The sequence below is a fragment of the Talpa occidentalis genome, unplaced genomic scaffold, assembly GCF_014898055.3.
Source record: "Talpa occidentalis isolate TD23 unplaced genomic scaffold, MPIMG_talOcc4v2.1 talOcc4.8, whole genome shotgun sequence".
In the NCBI taxonomy this organism is placed as follows: domain Eukaryota; kingdom Metazoa; phylum Chordata; class Mammalia; order Eulipotyphla; family Talpidae; genus Talpa; species Talpa occidentalis.
Genome location: NW_023605194.1, coordinates 91,084,307 through 91,100,344, shown reverse-complemented (window position 1 = coordinate 91,100,344; position 16,038 = coordinate 91,084,307). Strand labels below are relative to the sequence as shown.

At 36.7% G+C, this 16,038-nt stretch overlaps 1 protein-coding gene across 1 annotated transcript in view; it reads left to right on the top strand.

Annotated features, from left to right (window-relative positions):
* The window catches only part of SPATA17 (spermatogenesis associated 17), a 135,099-nt gene that overhangs the window by 90,182 nt on the left and 28,879 nt on the right, over positions 1-16,038 (top strand). Inside the window, exon 9 of the mRNA XM_037497738.2 lies at positions 13,261-13,396. Within this exon, the coding sequence (XP_037353635.1) occupies positions 13,261-13,396 (136 nt within the window). The remainder of the gene's footprint in view (positions 1-13,260; positions 13,397-16,038) is intronic.

Sequence of the window (16,038 nt, the reverse complement as noted above, 5' to 3'; positions counted from 1 at the left end):
TTCTTGCAGCTCTAAATTGAACCAGAAAACCTAAGGGCATTCTGAGTATGAAGTAGCTAGGGAAGTACTCGGAAGTAGTCAATTATGTGTTCAGAATAATAATTGTGATTTTTTAATGCAGAAATTTTATCTGGTCTCTGATAATATGAAGGGTGTTCTTCATAGAATAGGAATTGAGTTGGAATCTGTGAAAGAAATAGTTAAGATTTTGATAAAGATAAAATGTTGATGATATAAAAAAATTGTATGATAGAAGAAGTTCACAGAACAAGGAAGAGATCAACTGGACAGAAATTCATTTTTATGTGAGACTGTAGAAAGAAAAATTGTGGGAGACTTCACAGCCAAAGATTTGCGGGTTTATCTGTAGATAATGGAGAATTATTTAATGCTTTTGAGTAAAAGGATGTTATAAAGGGAACATGAAGTTGTTGATTTTGAGACAGATGTACTTGAGAGAAAATATCCTGGAAGGAAAGAAACTTGTGAGGAGAGCATTACAATAATTTTGGTCAGAGGTAGTGGGGTAGAACTAAAGTGATGGCAAAATTCAAGATTCCACTGTTTTTCCTCTATATATAGTCTCTCTCAGTGATCGCTTCTGCTTGAAAGACTCTATTGCCACCGCTATGCCAACAATTTCCAGAGTCCTCACCACCTTGCCCCTGCATTCCAGATTTATACTTCTCACTGCCAGTTTTGCTTCTCCATCAGATGTTACTGACTCAGTGCCCGCATTGACCTGTCTCATCTTGATGTGAATCACAGCACCAGGTGTCTGCCCAGTGTGAGGACTGTCACTCTTCTCCAACATTCATTTGGTCCTCAAATCCTGTCTACGTTACCTTTTAAGTATCTCAAATTTATTTAGCCCCTGTTTTCCTCTTACCACTGCTTTTATTTAGGTCATAATTTCTTCTTTAATTGCCATGAAAAACCTGTCTGGTCTGCCTAGTTTTACTTCCATTTAGTGTATTTACTGTAATAACATTAGAGATTTTTAAGCAAGCGATTCGTTCCATCAAAATACTTCGCAATGGCTTCATCAGCTCTAGGATAAGTCATAATTCCTTATTGTAAGACTTCAGCATTTGATCCAGGCTTATTTCTTCAGCTAAGCATCTGCTACAGTCCCCCAGGAAACTGCACTACAGAGCTTCTGAGCTGTTTTCAGTCCTCTTTGACTCACTTCTCTTCTGCTTCTGTTAAGGAATTTACCCCTTCCTTTGACTAACTTAAACTGTTCAAATCTACTTAAAAAATAAAAAGATTTTTCATTTACTTTATAAAACATGGACTCTGCACCTATATTTACCATAAAATCTTTAAACCTTACAAAATGATAGCTCCCCAGTTATGTTTTCAAGAGGAAACTGCGATTAACCATTTCTTATGCATCTTTTGAAGGCATTTTTGTTTGCCTATATAGTTACATATGTAAATATTATTACTTTATTTTTAAAATGGAAGAATGGGGCCTCCCCTTGGTGGTGCAGCGGTTGAGCGCTGGGCTGCAAAGCTGCCCGCAGCCTCTGAAGCACCGGTTCGATCCCCGGCCACTGGCGAGGGTCCCACATGGCGTGCAGAACTCTCCTGCCACTCCCGCTGCTCCCCTAAGTAGTGTATTTCGTCAGTCTGCCTGTTCTGTTCCCTACTCTGGCTCTGGTGAATTCTCTCACCCCCCACACCTCTGGCCTGTACCCCAGCTCTTGGATGCATAAATAAATAAATCTTTTAAAAAAATAAATAAAATGGAAGAGTGTTACATATATTGCACTTCCTCTTTATGGGAGATCATGGTTAGTGAGAATTTTAGGGTTTTTTTCAGAAGACATTTCAAGGAATATTTTCAGATGTAAATTGGGACCATAGCCAAGTTTCCTAGAAGAAGTGGGGAAAGAAGTCATTATTTTTAAGAAGTAGAAGAAATGCAAGGTCACAGTGGTACAAGAGCTGTGAAAGAAAATATTTAACTTACCTATCAGGGTGGCAGAGATGGACTGGAAAGGAATATTCATCCACCAGATAATAGAGGCTGATAGGGGCTTCACTCAAGCCTTACAAAAGGGCCTGTAGTCCTATGTGTTAATGCCATCGATTAATTGTAAACATCCTGGCTTAATACAGGCAGGAATAATTATACATACTATGACTGTATCCAAAATGGAATGAATCTAGGGCATTACAGAGAAATCAGTGTCAGCCTGTGTTCTGGTAAGCAGAGTAATGTACCCCCCCCGCCACGCTCTGAGAGTCCACACCCTAATCCCATGAATTGGTGAATCTGTTACCTTGTATGATTAAGAGGAATTTGCTCATGTCCCACTCATAGCAGGAATTTAGAAAACCTAAATAAGGGACCAGGAAAAAGACTAATTATAATAAATTAAAAATCAAAATCAACAAGCAACTATAAACTGGAGACACACTGGGAGGGGGGAGGGGGGGAGAGAGTAGGATCAAAACAAGGGGTGGTGGGAATTGTATGGGGACTGTAACCAAGATGAAAAGGCATACATTGTGCAAAAATGAAAAATGCTGTAAAAAATATATAAAATTTAAAAAATAATTTTTTTTAAAAAAGGACTTTGCTGATGTCATTAAGGATTTAAAGATGAGGAGAGTATCCTGGACTATCTGGGTGGACCCAACGTAATGACAAGGATCCTTAAAAATGGAAGAGAGAGGCAGAAAGAGACTTGACTACACGGAGGGAGGGAGTGATACAGGGAGAAGGACTCATCTTTGCTAGCTTCGAAGATGGAGGCAGAGGGCACAGAATTAGAGGCAGCCTCCAGAAAGTGGGGAAGGATTCTCCCCTGGATCCTCCAAAAGGAGTGCAATCCTGACCATACCTTGATTTTAGGCCCATGAGATCATTTAGACTTCAGTTTCATAATTCTAAAAAATAGTAGACAATTTATTTGGAATTTATTTGAATTCTGAAAAATAGTAGGTAATTTATTTGGACCTTTTAAATATTGTCTCTAAGTATCACTATCACTTCATAGACAGTGCCATAGGAAAAATGTTGTGGAAAATGTTTTAAAACTAGATCAAAATTAAATTTTTTGAAGTGTACTTAAGAAAATGTGATGTAGATGATATCTGCTTATAATTCTTACTGAAGAATTGTGCTAAGGAAAGTTTACAAACACATCTCAAAACTTTTTTGTCTTGTATGATTTTTGAAACACTTTCACCCTTTACAATTTGCATGTTTTCTGAATTGTTATTGTATTATGATAAATAGGGATTCTCATATATTTTCAGATAATGTTTTCTTAACATTTCAACTTTTATTTGTAACTCTTCCACTTATTTTAATTACTAGCACAGTGTGTAACATTTATTAATCAGCAGAGCCTTTTTAAGTTAAAATACTAAATTAGCTAACCCCATTAACACAGAATACTCCAAACAAGCAGTAATAGGAGAGGTAGTTACTGTGCAAATCGCATTATCCATGTGGGTGCTGTAGGGCACAGTTAAGCATGATTACCCTCTTTTGATCCAGTATTCCTCTGCCTCTCCCAGCTAATTTCCAGTGGAAATTTACAAAGTACTGCCTTCATTTTTCCAGCTTAATTTTTCTAATGAAGTTCTGGTTCTTTATAACACTGGGGATACAGATAATAAGCCTGTGTATAATTAAGAAGTTCTAGAATTTGTGTACAAAAGAGCCCTTTGCTACTTTGGTGACACAGTGAGAGCTGTGTTCTTTTTGTCCACTGTTTTAAAAAAATATTTTTTAAATAAATAACCACAGAATATTAGAATTCTTTTCTTACAGATACGTAATTCTAATGAAGTATAGGATTTGTAACATTGACTCATGGTGAAGATTTGGTATACTTTTAGTGATAGTCCTGAGTACACCATATACACTTCCAGTACGTGAAATCAGATAAGTCATAAAAAGGCACTTTTCATCTTTTAGTTAGCTGTTATCATATTCTAAGCTCTCTTCCTCATATAGTGCATAACATATGTTAAGTAAGGTTTTGCCAATTGACTTTTTTAGTCAAATTATGAAGCAGATGGAATTTCTTTTGCAAAAGTAAGTCATTTTGTGCCATATTCACATCCTTATATTGGCATGGCATTTATCTCTCAGATTTTTCCGTTTCAATTTAGGGCTCAGTAATGTGTTGGGGATCAGAGAAGCTTGAACAGTGGACAGAAGTTTCTCAGGCAGTGTACAGAGAGGGTCCAGAGGAGGTGGCCTGGACAAAGGCATCTTTACTCTTCTCAACATTTAAGCTTCTCATCTCCTTTCTCCCAACTAGCTTTTTCTGTGACTCAGTGGTTTCTGTTTGCCTTCTAGGGTCTCTTGTGAAGCTTACCTTATAGCTTTAGTGCCTCATTCATAGGGGTACCAATGTGTTGGACAGTGTAGGTGGAGCCAGAGAATCCATGGTCAAGGGGCCATGATGAATGTTTGGGCTTCACCATATATTGTAGAAACCATGTATTGTAGAATCTCTTTTCAGTATATGTGAAAAAAGCCAATAGCTTAAAAATAACACTGTACTAGTTACGTTGATGATTAAGTAAGGGGAGTCACTGGTGACAGAGACCAGTTAGGGGAGTGTTGCCCTAGTCTAGTTCAGAATTAACGAGGATTCTGAATAGAACAAGAGCCAGAGCAGAAAGCAGAACAGTCAGACTGACAAAGTACACAGCTGAGGGGAGCAGCGGGTGGCAGGAGAGGTCTGTGCTCCATGTGGGACACTCACCCGGCGGCCGGGGATTGAACCTGCACTGCAGAGGCTGCAGGCAGCTTCGAAACCCAGCGCTCAACCGCTGCGCCTCCAGGGAGGCCCTGGACTTGGTTTTCTACCTCTAGTGGCATCACTGCTTTTCATTACAGTTTTCCTTCTTATATTCTTTCTGTCCACTAGACTAGTTTTTTACCTGCCGACTCAATTTCTTTCCCATAACCCTTCAGCTGTCACTTATTTATTATGGCTGCCTCAGGCCTGACTCAGCATAACCTTTCAATGCTAGAACCCGTAGCTAATATGATTTTCAATTTAGATTTCTGAAAGAGAATCACTTTTGTTTGATTTATATTATCAAACCAGTCCAGGTAAGTGGTAGTCTTAGAACACAATAGATAGGTGATTAATATGTGTTGCATTCATGGAGAAGTGAAATTAAGCTTGTGAATTGTCTGCAACTATGGTCTGGGGGCAGAAGGGTTGAGGAGTGCCCAGTCAGGGGCCCCCTAGTGCCTGGACTTGTTGGACTGTGACTGAGATGGCTCTGGCTAGATGGCAATCTTTCCTAACTAAGGAAAAGTATATAGGAAGGATTATTGGCTTGACAGATTGTAAATTTTGGATTTAATTTGGGGACAGCTCTATTTAAGGTTCTTATTGCGCATATAGATAGATGTTCCTAGTGAATCTATTTGAAAATATTGGTCTCGGGCCTCCCTGGTGGCGCAGGCAGTTGAGCACTGTACTGTGAAGCTGTCCACAGCCTCTGCAGCGCGGGTTTGATCCCGGCTGGCTGGTGAGAATCCCACATGGTGCAGTAGACCTCTCCTGTCTTGCCCGCTGCTCCCCTCATTTCCCCTGTATTTCCTTCAGTCTGCCTGTTCTGTTGCCCTCTCTGTCTCTGGAGAGTCCTCTCACCCTCCCACACATCTGACCTATACCCTGGTTCTTGTATAAATAAAATAAATCGTAAAAAAAAAAAATAAAGCCCAGGACCTGATGGATTTACAAATGAATTCTACCAAACATTCAGAGACGAATTAGTGCCTATCCTTCACAAACTCTTCCAAAAAATTGAGAAGGAAGGGACAATACCAAACACGTTCTATGAAGCCAACATTACACTAATACCAAAACCGAACAAGGACAACACAAAAAAGGAAAACTACAGGCCAATCTCCCCAATGAACACTGATGCAAAAATCCTCAATAAAATTTTAGCTATCAGAATCCAACAATGTATCCATAAGATAATTCACCACGACCAAGTAGGATTCATTCCAGGGACACAAGGATGGTTTAACATCCGAAAATCAATCAACGTTATCTAACACATCAACAAAAAGAAATATAAAAACCATATGATAATATCAATAGATGCTGAGAAAGCTTTCGACAAAGTGCAACACCCATTCATGATAAAAGCCCTTGAAATTCTTGGGATACAAGGAACAAACCTCAACATCATAAAGGCCATCTATGACAAGCCAACAGCCAGTATCATTCTCAATGGTGAAAAGCTGAAAGCAATTCCATTAAGATCTGGAACAAGACAAGGATGTCCACTCTCACCACTGCTTTTCAATATAATACTGGAAGTCCTAGCCAGAGCAATAAGACAAGAGAAAGACATCCAAGGAATCCAAATAGGAAAAGAAGAAGTCAAACTATCACTATTTGCAGATGATATGATAATATACATAGAGAACCCCAAAAACTCCACAGAAAAACTAATTCAACTCATCAATCAGTTCAGTAAAGTGGCAGGATACAAAATCAACACGCAAAAGTCAGTAGCCTTCCTATACACAAACAATAAATCTGAAGAAGAAGAAATCAAAAAAACCATCCCTTTTATTATTGAAACAAAAAAAAATCAAATATTTGGGAATAAATCTAACAAAAGAGGTAAAGGACCTATACAAAGAAAACTATAAAACACTGTTAAAAGAAATAGAAGAAGACACAAAGAAATGGAAAGACATCCCCTGCTCATGGATTGGAAGAATAAACATTATTAAAATGGCCATCCTTCCAAAAGCAATATACAGATTCAATGCTATTCCAATCAAAATTTCAATGTCATTCTTCAAAGAAATAGAACAATTATTGATGAAATTCATATGGAATCACAAAAAACCCCGAATAGCCAAAGCTTTCCTGAAAAAAAAAAGAAGGGAATGGAGGCATCACACTCCCAGACTTCAAACTATACTACAAAGCCATAATCATCAAAACTGCATGGTATTGGAACAAGAACAGACATACAGACCAATGGAATCGAATAGAAAATCCAGAAATAAACCCACAGATTTATGGTCAACTAATCTTTGACAAAGGAGCAAAGACTATGCATTGGAGCAAAGAAAGTTTGTTCAATAAATGGTGCTGGGAAAACTGGGTCGCTACATGCAAAAGAATGAAGCTTGACCACTACCTCACACCATACACAAAAATCAACTCAAAATGGATTAAAGAACTAGACATAAGACCTGAAACCATAAAATATATAGAAGGAAATATAGGCGAAACACTACGTGATTTGCACATCAAAGACATCTTTACAGACACATCACCCAAAGCAGTGATAGTGAAGGCAAAGATAAACAGCTGGGACTACATCAAATTAAAGAGCTTCTGCACAGCAAAAGAGACAATAACAAAAACAAAGAGAAACCCCACCAACTGGGAGAACATTTTTGCACACAACACTAATGATAAAGGACTGATCACAAAAATCTGCAAAGAGCTGATGAGACTCAACAACAACAAAGAAAATAATCCAGTCAAAAAATGGGCAGAAGAGCTAAAACGAAACTTCTCTGAAGAGGAAATGCAAATGGCCAACAGGCATATGAAAAAATGTTCAACATCACTTGTAATCAGGGAAATGCAAATCAAAACTACCATGAGATACCATCTTACACCAGTGAGAATGGCACATTTTTAAAAAACTAGCAACAACAAATGTTGGCGAGGGTGTGGAGAAAAAGGAACTCTCCTGCACTGTTGGTGGGAATGCAAACTGATCCAACCACTGTGGAGAGCTGTGTGGAGATTTCTGGACCTACTAAACAAAGAGCTTCCATATGATCCAGCAATTCCACTCCTAGGTATTTACCCAAAGGACACAGAAACATCAATTCCGAAGAACACCTGCACCCCTATGTTTATAGCAGCACTGTTTACAATACCTAAGCTTTGGAAACAACCTAAATGCCCAAAAATAGATGACTGGATCAAGAAGATGTGGTCCATATACACCATGGAATATTACTCAGCATTCAAAAAAGATAAACACATGCAATTTGCAGCAACATGGATGGCGCTGGAAGGGATCATGCTCAGTGAAATAGCCAAAAAGAAAAAGAAAAATACCAGATGGTCTCACTCATAGCAGGAATCTAGAAAACTTAAATAAGGGACCAGGAAAATGAATAACTATAAGAAAGTGAAAATCAAAATCAACAAAAAACTATGAACCAGAGACACTTTTGGGGGGCAGGGGGGCGGGTCGGGAGGGATTGGGGTCAGAATGGGGGGGCTGCAATTGTATGGGGAATATAAAAATAAAATTTATTATTTAAAAAAAAATATTGTACTTGAGTTGAAGAAAGCATTGTATACAGAGATAAAGATAGAACCTCTCAAGGAGAAGCTATAGGAAGATGATTTTGTACAGATTTCTGGAGGAGGGGGGCGGTACTAGCACTACTTTTCTAGATTTTCTTTCCATTCGATTTTAATCTTCCACTTTAGAATCTTGCTGAAAATTAACATGAGGTTAGGTCATCCATATACAATAGAATCTATATTCCCTTGCTGTTAAAGTCATCTTGGTACATCTTTGGTACACTGACAGCTTCTTCAGAATAACTAATAGTGACTTGGACATGGCACCCAAAGGTCTGCCCAGCAATTTCAGATATAATTTATCTTGATTAGAAATCTTGAAGCCATTGACAGAATTAGATGCTCACTTACAAATTCTAAATTCGTGGTTTCAGACTAGTAACTTCTGAATTAAATACTGCCTCGAGGTGTGTTACATTTGGATCCTATATTTTTCTAGAAATTAAATTAATTAAAGGGATTGAAAATAGTAATTAAATCTTATGAAAATCCAGATTTTTTCAGCTTATATTAAAAATTGGGAGATCTGGAAACAGGAGGCCCACAATCTCACATGACAACAGTTGAGGAAAGCTTATGTTCCTTGTTCTTACATAAGACTCTCTAGTGTTTCTTGCCTGACCTCTGTAGTGTTACATTTTAGACACAGAAATAGGAGACCCTTGTTCTAGATGAGAAGCTCCCAGAACAGAGCCCCTGACATGCAGCAGGCCTAGCTGCACTGCTTGATAGATGGTAGGGTGCTTTTACTTTTTGAGGTTTTGTGTTTTTACATATTGAGCTTAAACTAGTCTTTTGTATGTTTTCTTCTATCAGATTGCCAAAATCATTCTCATTGAAAGACAAATCAAGCAGAGTAAAGTGAGTTCATTTGGGAGTTCTCTCTGAACTTTACTGACATCCCACCAGCAGTCCCAACAACAGGCCAACCTGTGTGACCCTTTTTTCTTTTTCTCACCCTTAACAGCATTTTGCAGACTGTCTCTTAAAACACTAGTCTAGAGGACATTGCTGAGTTTTTCATCAAATAAATTTGGGTAAAATTATATTTAAAATAGTTACCATCAGGAAGGGTATTAACAAGATTTCTCACTCTTAAGTATACTTTCATTGAGTGTGAACTTCAAAAAAGAGCCATATAAAATAGAGCTTGTTGCAAACTTCTTCACTCATTCAGTGAAAACTGTCGCATACTCAACATGTGCCAGGTACTATGCTAGGCTTTTTTACCTTTTTATGACCAAGTGTCTAAGCGTTCATATTGAATATTTATTGTAGACATATCTGATGAATTCAATTTCTGTGAATCATGCCACCCACCATTTATTATATACTTATGATTCGTTTCTGTGAACAGACCCAGAACTGAGTACTCCTCTCAGTATTACTAGGAGCTACCTCAAGGGGAAAAGAAGGCTCCCTTGCCTCCCGCCCCTGCCTCTGCCAGCTATTATCCCATTTAGCTTGAGGAGGATGGAACCTTCTGTCATCACTCCTGGCAGCCTCTATCCAGAGAAGTTTTCCTCTCTCAAGTAGTAAGGTGGTGCCCTGGATTGGCTCCTAATGGAGAGAGTCCTTGGCTGTCTCTCCCCTTCCTTTTCTGGCCAGTGGTCAGAGCAGAAATCTCATCTTGCTTGAGGTGGTGTATGTTGTCGCCTATTACCTCCTGACTTTGCTGTTGACACCCTGAGGGCATGTCAACGACCAGCCCCCACATGAGGAAGTGCTGAATTCACGAACTGCTGTGAAGTCTGAGACAAACTAACTCCAGAATGCTATTCCTGCCTCTAGCCTATGCATGCTATTGGCGTGACTTGCGTAGTTCATTGGAGAATTTATTGTGAGCTGGACCCAAATTCCTAACTTTAATTAAGCGTGCCTTTATCCTGCTTTGTATTCAGTGCATATATTCACTAGGAGTGCTTTAAGGGAGAGAAGGCTGATTTGGGATGAGTTAGTGTTAGAGACCTGATCCATAGCCATATAGCTTGACATCTGCAAATCATTATCAGTATGTTCATGTTGAAATGGTTTACCTAAATCAAAATTCATTGTGCTTGGATAACTACTTTATGGCCAGTCAATGTGTGTGTGCATGTGCGTGTTTGTGTGAAAACAAACAAAAATGTTTTGCTATTTGTAATGTTCTATAATACAGGAGTATACATGTTCAAGGGCAACCTCATTTGCATGAGAGTAAGGCTGTTTACTCTTACCTTGTTTCCTTCCTGAAGTTATAAGGCAAAAAGTGTATTTCATTAGTCTTCTCACTTGGAAAATGATGCAGAGTACATTAATACTCAAATAATAAAGACTTTATAATGTATTTCAGTGGATCTTTTTTTCCTTGAAGATAATTGGCTATTTTAATGTTTGCTTCCTGACACCTCTACCAATTCTTCTTTAATTGCTGAGGTGTTCAAGTTGTGACCTGTTTGTATACTTTATTTTTCCACACTGTATTTAAGAATTTCTGCCAGATCTGAATATTTGATGAGATCATGAAAAGTAAAAGGCAAATCCATATCTTCTTTTTTCATTGGAAAAAAAAGTACCTATTGCAAACACAATTCCATCAAATATATATATTTAAAAGAAGCAAAAGATACGTCTTTAATTGGTAATTTTCTAAAAGTTTGATTAAAAACTGAAGAGTTTTCATTTGGGAGAGTTTTCATAGAGCAAATTCTATTTAGGAATTAAATTTCTTCCTAATTTGAAGATAAATATCCATCTATCATTTATAAAACACTTAAATATTTTGAATATATGTACGTGTATATGCCTATCCATAGGAGCACCTTAAGAATATGCATCGTATGTTACTTGAATGCAACATTATGGCCAAATGAAAGTAAAATTAATCCATGGAGAGGGAAATGCCCAGTCTTCAGCCTTGTCTTTTCAGCCATCCATTCCCTTGAGAAAGCATATTTTGTTTAGACACAAAAGAAAAATGTACTATTAAAATGCAATTCAGAAGTGCTAAGAACTATAAGTGCAGCAGCCGGCTCACATGCCTCCTCTGTACACTCAGGGACACTGGGGCCACATTAATTTGTGTGTGTGTGATGTCCATCCCATGTGCAAATTAGCCCTGGAAGGACCACAATCTGTCTTATATGAGAGCTCTTCCCCCCAGAGCATATGTAATGCATGCTTGTGTAATTTTCTATTATGCAAAGCACTGTGTTTGTTTTCATTTTAAATAGTATTACAGAATATTTTCTTAAGAAAATTATTAAAAAGGAGCTATTTAACAAACATTAAAAAACAATTGTAGAGAGGTGTGAAAATTGATGAAATAACACCACTTTTCCTAAGTATATTACTTTTCAGACAAATTTATGTATATAATGGCAATTTTTTTCAATTGCATTGAGATTTAAAAAGCCCTTCTTTGCCTTCATTAAATGAGATGATATATGTGAAAATATTAGCATGTACTAATGGTTCAGTAAACTTGTTGAGCTTCAACTTTATTCTTATGAAGTGTTAATTTCAGAATAAATTCTCACAGAATATTTCATGTTGCCATATATTTTTCTCCTAAACTTGCTCTTTTTCTGTAAATGTAGTAACAGTTTGCTTTAATTTCATTGATACCCTATCTCCTTTGAATATATTAATTCATAATTTCTCTTTATCATATATGTTTGGATTTGTGTCATTCTTTTATGTTGGCAGCTTTCCCTTTTGGTGATCCATTCTTAAATTCAAGGAGAGACTGAAAATTAGATTAAAAACTATTTTGTGTGTGAGAATGGCTTTTGACCGACAGACTTTATTGCATGGTGGCTAAGACACAGACCTTTTAATTAAGAAATCCCAAAAAGGACAGAATTGAACTGTTAGTGGTGAACTTTATGAAGGATATACAGAAGTTGGTTTATAGTGATATACACCTGAAACTTCTATCATGTTATAATGCACTGTCACGTCAATGAAAATTTTAAAAATAGAATCAAGGTGTTTTCCTAGGAACTCTCAGTGTCTTTTGAGAAGGTATAGTTAGTCTTCAAAAGTGTTCAAGTCCCAGCTGCCAGATCACTCACAGATGAGCACAGGAAGAGATCAGGACAGCACTTTGAATTAAAACCCATATGTTCCTTGAGCTGCCTTGTTCCACACTCTACTGTGCTGCTTTTCCTGAGAGCAGGGCTCTCAGCAAAAAGTTCTGAGAAAAGACCCTCCTTAGACTTGTATGGGCTGGGAGAGGAAGATGGGGACTTAGTTACTCCCCCATCAACTTTCAAGTTTCCAGCTTTATCCCTCCGCTCCTCTCCTGCCAGGTGGGTAGTTTCAGTTCCTGAGCTTTGCAAGGCTTCTGCAGGACAAATCACCCCTAGGCATCTCCCTCTTCCTTGTTCTTTTCAGATTCCACTCTTAACATTACTTGTTTTTCATTCCTTACAATGACCCTATATGGAAGTAAAATTTCATAGAGATCAAGTAACTTACATGAGGGAACACAGCTCACAAGGACAAAGCTAAGTAAGATATGAATCTTACTCATGCCCTCCACCAAAGTAACTTCATTATTTGAGCACAGGCAGGCCTTCTCATTTGGGATACTGTTTTAAAATTAAGAATACTTTGTAATTACATAATTGATTTTGAATTATTTGGCATCATTAGTTGATGAATGTATTATTTAATATGTATTTACAAAATGATGGAGACTCACAAAAATTCAGTGAAGAAAGTTTTAGTATTCCCACTTGCAGAGTAAGAAATGAAGATTCATAAAGGTTAGTAACAAAGAATGTCAATGGCTAGAGGTGATACCAGGTATTCTGATTCTAAACCGTGTGTTATTTTCATTATACTGCTTCTCTCAATTATGATTTTTTGAAACAAATAACTCTAGAAACCAAATTAAGAATATCACCTATATTTTCAGGTTTTTGCCATTTTCTACCTACCATAAAAATAAGAAGTACATCCCATTGATACATTCATCAAGCAAGTATGGTCCTGATTCTTATGGGTCTCAGCATTTCAGACATGAAGATCCTAAGAAATGGATCTCTCACAAGGTGAGTTTATGTGACATCAGAAAGAATTGTGTTCCTTTTAAAAGGCTGAAAAGGTATACTAATTAGAGCAAATATAAACTTTCTCATTATAATCCTTACCTTCATGGTTACAAAATAATTTATAGCGCTTTAATATAAAGATGATATTGTTAACCTTTGTCCGTAAGAAATTTGCTTTCATGTGAACATTCAGTGTTGTGTTCTTACGTGTCATGACACAGCTATCCTGTGATCAATGGCCTGCATCACTAGCTAAGGCAAAGCCAGTGCTCCCAGTCCTTAATCTGTGTCTCTGGTGAAGCTAGTTTTTAGGTATGTGGATGAGTGCTTGCTTGCTTTCTCGCTATCACAGTTTCTGTTGATAGCTAAGTAGGTAAATGGGGAGCACCAAGAGGTCTTGCACTATAGAACGTGAAAAGGAATGTTCTCACTATGTATTCAACCTGTTATCTAACAGAAAGTATAACTTATTCATCGCAAAACTATGTTGATAAAATGAAGAACTGATTTTTCTGGAAAGTGGTTAGGGCCATTGAATTTAGCATATTTCTAGACCTATTGGTTCTATTAATGGTCTGACAATGTGGATTTATTCATTTACACACAAATGTTTTCCAAAAGAATCTAAGACACTTGTTTAAAAGGCCAATGCAACAAAAACAGTATCCTAGAAATAAAAATATAGGGACATGATCTTAGAGAAAAAGAGTACCTATGCCCACGAATAAAGGAGCACCTCTGCTGTGAGGTGACTTAGGAATTCCAGCAGGCGAGAGGCCAAGATGAAGAGGAAAACAAGTTGCTGAGGGATCCTCATTACTCAGCAGCAAGAAAAGTGCAAACCCTTAAGAAAAACAAGATCTTTCTTTGCTAAAGTAAGAACAATTATTTATTTTTTTTTTTGGACATTTTATCTATCAAATTGCCAAGGGTATGCCATGCTTGAGTACTTTTTGATTTGTACCTAGTCACCTTAAAAAAACAATAAGAAATGTCTCTGAAACACCAAATAATAATGCTATCTATGCCTTGAGGAATATATGTACAAAGTAATTAATCTGGACCTTAGATTGCGAAACCTATCTTGGTGACAATGTTATTTTTGTAAAAATCCAGAGTAAAACTATTCTAGGCATTTGTTTTTACCTCATTTGCAACCATTCACAATTATAGACTCAAAAAATTAATAAGTGATTGTTCTTACAGACCCTGAGAACTGAAAGAAAAGTATAGGAATTCTTTAAATCTTAGCAAATTGTTAGTCTACTTAACCTTGCATAAAACCTTGGAGAAAAATATTAAATATAAATTTAAATTTCGTCCTTCCTCCTTCCCATCATTGTTTCTTCTCACCTTCCTTCTGATCTTCTGAAATAGCTATGTGAAATAAATCACCCCTCTATGTAGTTTATATAATTCAGAAGTATTCATTCTGTTACTTATGTGTAATTCTTGCAACTAGTAATATTATATATTTTGATACGATGTTAAGTGACTTGGGTGAGATTTGTGTCCAATAAATTGCTAAAAACAGGCTGTTTTTCTTTATTTTTATGTTTTTGTTTCTTGACCTGGGTGTTTGGAGGCCACAGCTTGTTCAGTATTAGTGGATTAAGGATAGTTTTAGGGAGACTGGTGTTGTTAATTTCAAAATGGTGAAGACAGAAAATACAGCTATGGGTTTAGTCTTCTATGGGCAGGTGGACTATTTACAAATGTTTAAGTGCATATAAGATATAGTTGAATGCAACAGATTTCAGTCAAGAAACAACTCAACTAAGTGTATTTGGCTTCTTTACTCCATCTTTTCCATCATTTTTAAGATTGTCTGTATGGAAAATTTTCTTTCTCTTCACCTTTAAGCATGTAAATTATAATTGCCAAATGATTTGTTATACAATTGTAATAAAGGGTATCAGTTGAAAGAAAACCAAATACTAATTAAACAAATCCTCTAATGACACATTAAATCATTTAATATAATCAACTATATCAAATATTTAATATTTTTGTTTCATGTGTATTGCTATTGCTCTGAAGAACACAAAAACATCACAAAGTCAAGAAATTGAGAGAAAGTCATGCTATTTTTCCCAAAAGTATAAAAAATCAATAATGAAAAATAGCATATATATATATATATATCATTGTCTTGAAAGTATGGAAATCAATAATAAAATAAAGTACATATCATATAACTTACTCATATTTCTTTGGCCTGTTTGTAAAATGCTCCAAGTTAAAGTGCTAGCTAGTCACTCATCTGTGTCTCAAACGGCTAAACTTTTTGAGTTTCAGCAAGTACTTTGTATTTATCAACTCCTTACTGTTCTCATCACAATATTTAAAATAGAATTGAAATTAAAAAGGGGAATCTAACAGTCCATCACTATTAATTTAATCTATATGGACTGTTCTAAAAGAGTTGGATAATAGGAAATTCTGTAAAATAAAAGCATTCTTTTGATTGTCAGAACATTTGCACATGTTCATATTTACTGGAGCAGAAATGAGAGTCTGAAGCCTTTTTCTGAACAAGAATGAGTTTTCAGATGCACTTGAGACAACAGATTGTACTACAACTATTTCATGTTTTTCCTTATTTGCAAAAATGCAGGAAGAGACTTTTCAGATGGCTCCTG